General features: G+C 54.1%; 1 protein-coding gene across 7 annotated transcripts in view; it reads right to left on the minus strand.

Annotated features, from left to right (window-relative positions):
* The window catches only part of RBM10 (RNA binding motif protein 10), a 40502-nt gene that overhangs the window by 4407 nt on the left and 32647 nt on the right, over positions 1 to 3448 (minus strand). For all 7 annotated transcript variants that reach the window (XM_023202760.3, XM_023202759.3, XM_023202758.3 and 4 more), the window contains one exon: positions 2412 to 2498. In XM_023202760.3, coding sequence (XP_023058528.1) covers positions 2412 to 2498 — 87 coding nt within the window. The remainder of the gene's footprint in view (positions 1 to 2411; positions 2499 to 3448) is intronic.

Consider the following 3448-nt stretch of genomic DNA (forward strand, 5'->3'; position numbering starts at 1 on the left):
GCAGGTGCCTTCTGAACCTTCTGATGTAGTTCTCAGTACTGTGCATCTTCCCTTTCCAGACTCTCATTTGTTCTCTGTGCCAGCCCGCTCAGCTCAGGAATGAACAACTCCCCCCTTGTTACAACAACTCCCTCCTCTCCTTCCTCTGCCTTCTTAAGGCCACCAATTCCCAGGACTGTTCCCTGCCTCACGTATTCAATCCCTTTATTAGGTTCCTCTCCCTGAAACTTGCTTCTCTATTCAGAAACCTTCCAGCGTTTCAGCCCTAGAAGTCAGTAGCCTCTGGCCAGACCTGCACCCCTCCTCTTAGCTCTAGGACTGGGTTGGATCCTGCTTTGCTTGAGAAATTTTCCTTGAATGTTCCAGCATCTGGAGACCCAGCTTCTACCACATTCCATCTCTGTTCCAGACTCAGGTACTAAGCACCACTCCTGGGCCAGGTCCTGCTGCACATGGCCAGAACATGGTCTCTGCCCTCATGGCCTAATAGCACGGGGGCAGATGCAGCATGAAGAGGGGCAGGTCGGTCTGTGTGGACCATCCAGCAGGGGCTCGGGGAGGGAAATGGGCTGGGGGGGGGGAGCCACTTATTTGGCAGGGACAGTCCCTGCACAGAAGCAGGGAGGTCTGACCTGGGATGCCCAGAAGTTTCATTTTGTTAAGCCTTGCTGGGGAGGAATTGTTATCGGAGGGAACAATGGACTTTCCAAAACTGGTGTGGGAGAGTAAGGGGAGAAGCAAAAGCCAAGGCCAGGGAAGGAAGTCAGTTAGGTAATGGAGGATCTTATGCTTAAGCTGAGCTGGGGCTGGTTAAGCAGAGGAGGATGGGCGTGGGTGGTCAGAGGTGGTTTTGAAGAATGTTCCAGGTGAGGGCGTGGGAGAAAGAGGACAAGAGGCCGGCATACCAGAGAGGGCTCCAGAGCGAGCGGGTGAGAGCGTGACGATTGGCATGAGCAGCGGGAATGGCGAGGGAGGGAAAGTGGCGTTTCTGTGACGGAAGTGACAGGACCTGGTGGCCAACAGGATGCAGGGGAGGGGAAGGAGTTCATGAGAATTCCCTGGTTTGGGGCTGGGCGTGGTGGCTTATGCCTGTAATCCCAGCACTTTGGGATGCCGAGGCGGGAGGACTGCTTGAGCTCAGGAGTTCAAGACCAGCCTGGCAAACACGACGAAACCCTCTCTACCAAATAAAAAAAACAGGCAAAAATTAGTGGGCATGGTGGCATGTGCCTACGGTCCCAGCTACTCTGGAGGCTGATGGCTTGAGCCCTGGAGACAGAGGTTCCAGTGAGCCCAGATTGCTGCACTCTAGCCTTGGTGACAGAGCCAGATCCTGTCTCCAAAAAAAAAAGAATTCCCTGGTTTTGAGGCTATCTGGAAATACAGGAAGGAGTTCCACTGTCACTTTGTTTTTCTCTCTCCAGAAATGTTGAGCACCAATCCTCTGATAGGACTTTTTTATTTATTTTTTTATTTTTTTTAAAAAAACAGATGCGCCACTCTCCCTGACTAGGCAGAGTACTTCCTGGGGAGAGGGTTGGGGCCTCTACAAACGTGGAATCACAATGCTGGCCCCAGGGCAGACCTGAAGCCACTATGGCATCCAAGGTCCTGTGATCAGGAGCAAGGCACAGGGCACAGCTAAAGGTTCACCCATGGTTCCACCTCTCTGAGCCTCAACTTCCCCTTAGGGAAGACAGAGGTGACTACAAAACCATAGCCTCCAGTTTCAGTTTTGACGTGGCCTGGTCAGAGTGGCCTTCAGGCTTGAGCTACCTGATATGGGCTCTCAGAACGCTCTGTGATTTGCTTTCATGATTAGTTAACAATTCGACTGTGTTAACTGCGGGCCAGGTGCTGTTCTGAGTGTTACCCTCTCATTAACACAGCTGAATCCTCCCAACCACCTTTAGGGAGAGGTATCATTAATATTCACATTTTAGAGATGGGGAAAGTGAGGCAAAGAGAGGCTAAGCACCTTGGCCAAAAATCAAGGCTGATCTAGGATAGTCTCATTTCAGCCAGTCTGGCTCTGAAGCCCACATTCTCCACACCACCACTTCAAGCCTACACTGTCACTAATTCATCATCCACGTATATATTTCCTTAAAGTCTACTGGAACTCCAGGCAAGACTGCATTTTAGGACAGAGCCTGCATCAAGTGAATGCTCACTACACATTTGTATACGGCTGGCTAGGAATGGTGACTACTCAAGCTGAGTGATCAAGGGATAGAGAATGAGAGAGAGAGAGAGAGAGAGAGAGAGAGATGGAAGGAGGGAGAGGAGAGAGATTGGGGGAGGGGGAGAGATGGAGGGAGAAAGAGCGGGAGACGGAGGGAGGGAGGGATCGCCGCCACTGCTGTGTTGCTGTCTCTGTCCATGACAACTGCTGCCCACCGCCCCTGTACCTTATTGCACAGCCAGTCCTCATTGATCTTGGGCTTGGGGTCGCTGTAGTGCATTGACACCTTCTGGCCCAGGATGTTGAGGGAGTGCTGCAGGAAAAAGCAGAGCACAGTGAGGCCCAGGTAGCAGTGCCCCACGCACCGTTTCAGCACAGGAGAAGAGAGTGAGCGAGCCCTTCAGCTGGATGGATGAGGGACAGGGAACGGAGGGAGGTCGGAGAGCGGATGGAGGGAAGAAGGGAGGTAGGGAGGGAAAGCGCCACAGCTCTCGGGCGCAGCTGTTTGCTGCTCTGCCGGGCACACGCACGCACACATGTGAACACACACCACCAGGCACACAGTGTTCGGCTGACCGACGCTTGCCGGACAGTGGGGAGAAACCCCCACTCGGCCCTGATACTGCCAGGCCACACCCAGGGCCAGGACTACACAGGTTACACTTGGGGGGTGAGGGGAGACAGGGAGGGGGAGGGAGAGGGCAGAGAAAGAGAAAGAGAGCGCAGGTGCGCTAGTGCTGGAGAAGGGGAAAAAGAAAGAGCCATTTCGAACAGATGGAAGTTTCTGCCGTGAGGCCGTCTTCCCATGGATGTCTGGGTCCTGGGCCCGTGGCACTAGCCTACCGACCCTGAGGAGACGGCCCCAGGGCTGCCTCTGCCGGGATCCCCCATTCTACCACCTCTGCCCCTTCCTCCCCTGAAACTTCTCTCCAGTGCCCTACACCAGGGATCTGGGTAGGGGTGGGTGTCCAGGTAGATCTTTGGGTCTTGGAGGTCCCAAAGCTGCTGAGTTGGGATCCCATGCCAGGCTTGGGGGAGAGGCTCCCCCGGGGGCTGACTGTGCACAGGTCCTTGCCGAGAAGACGGAGCTGCCTGAGGTGGTACCTCCTGTGAGCGTGGAGATGTGATAGGAAGGGTAGGAGTGGCGAATTGAGGCCAGGGTGTTGATAAAACTATCATACTCAACAGGAACTTGAGATCAACGGAGCAGTGCTGTCCCCTTGCATGAAAATCAAAGGGCCAAATTCACATGCAGGGAGGGGC

This window comes from Piliocolobus tephrosceles, chromosome 12, assembly GCF_002776525.5.
Source record: "Piliocolobus tephrosceles isolate RC106 chromosome 12, ASM277652v3, whole genome shotgun sequence".
Classification (NCBI taxonomy): Eukaryota; Metazoa; Chordata; class Mammalia; order Primates; family Cercopithecidae; genus Piliocolobus; species Piliocolobus tephrosceles.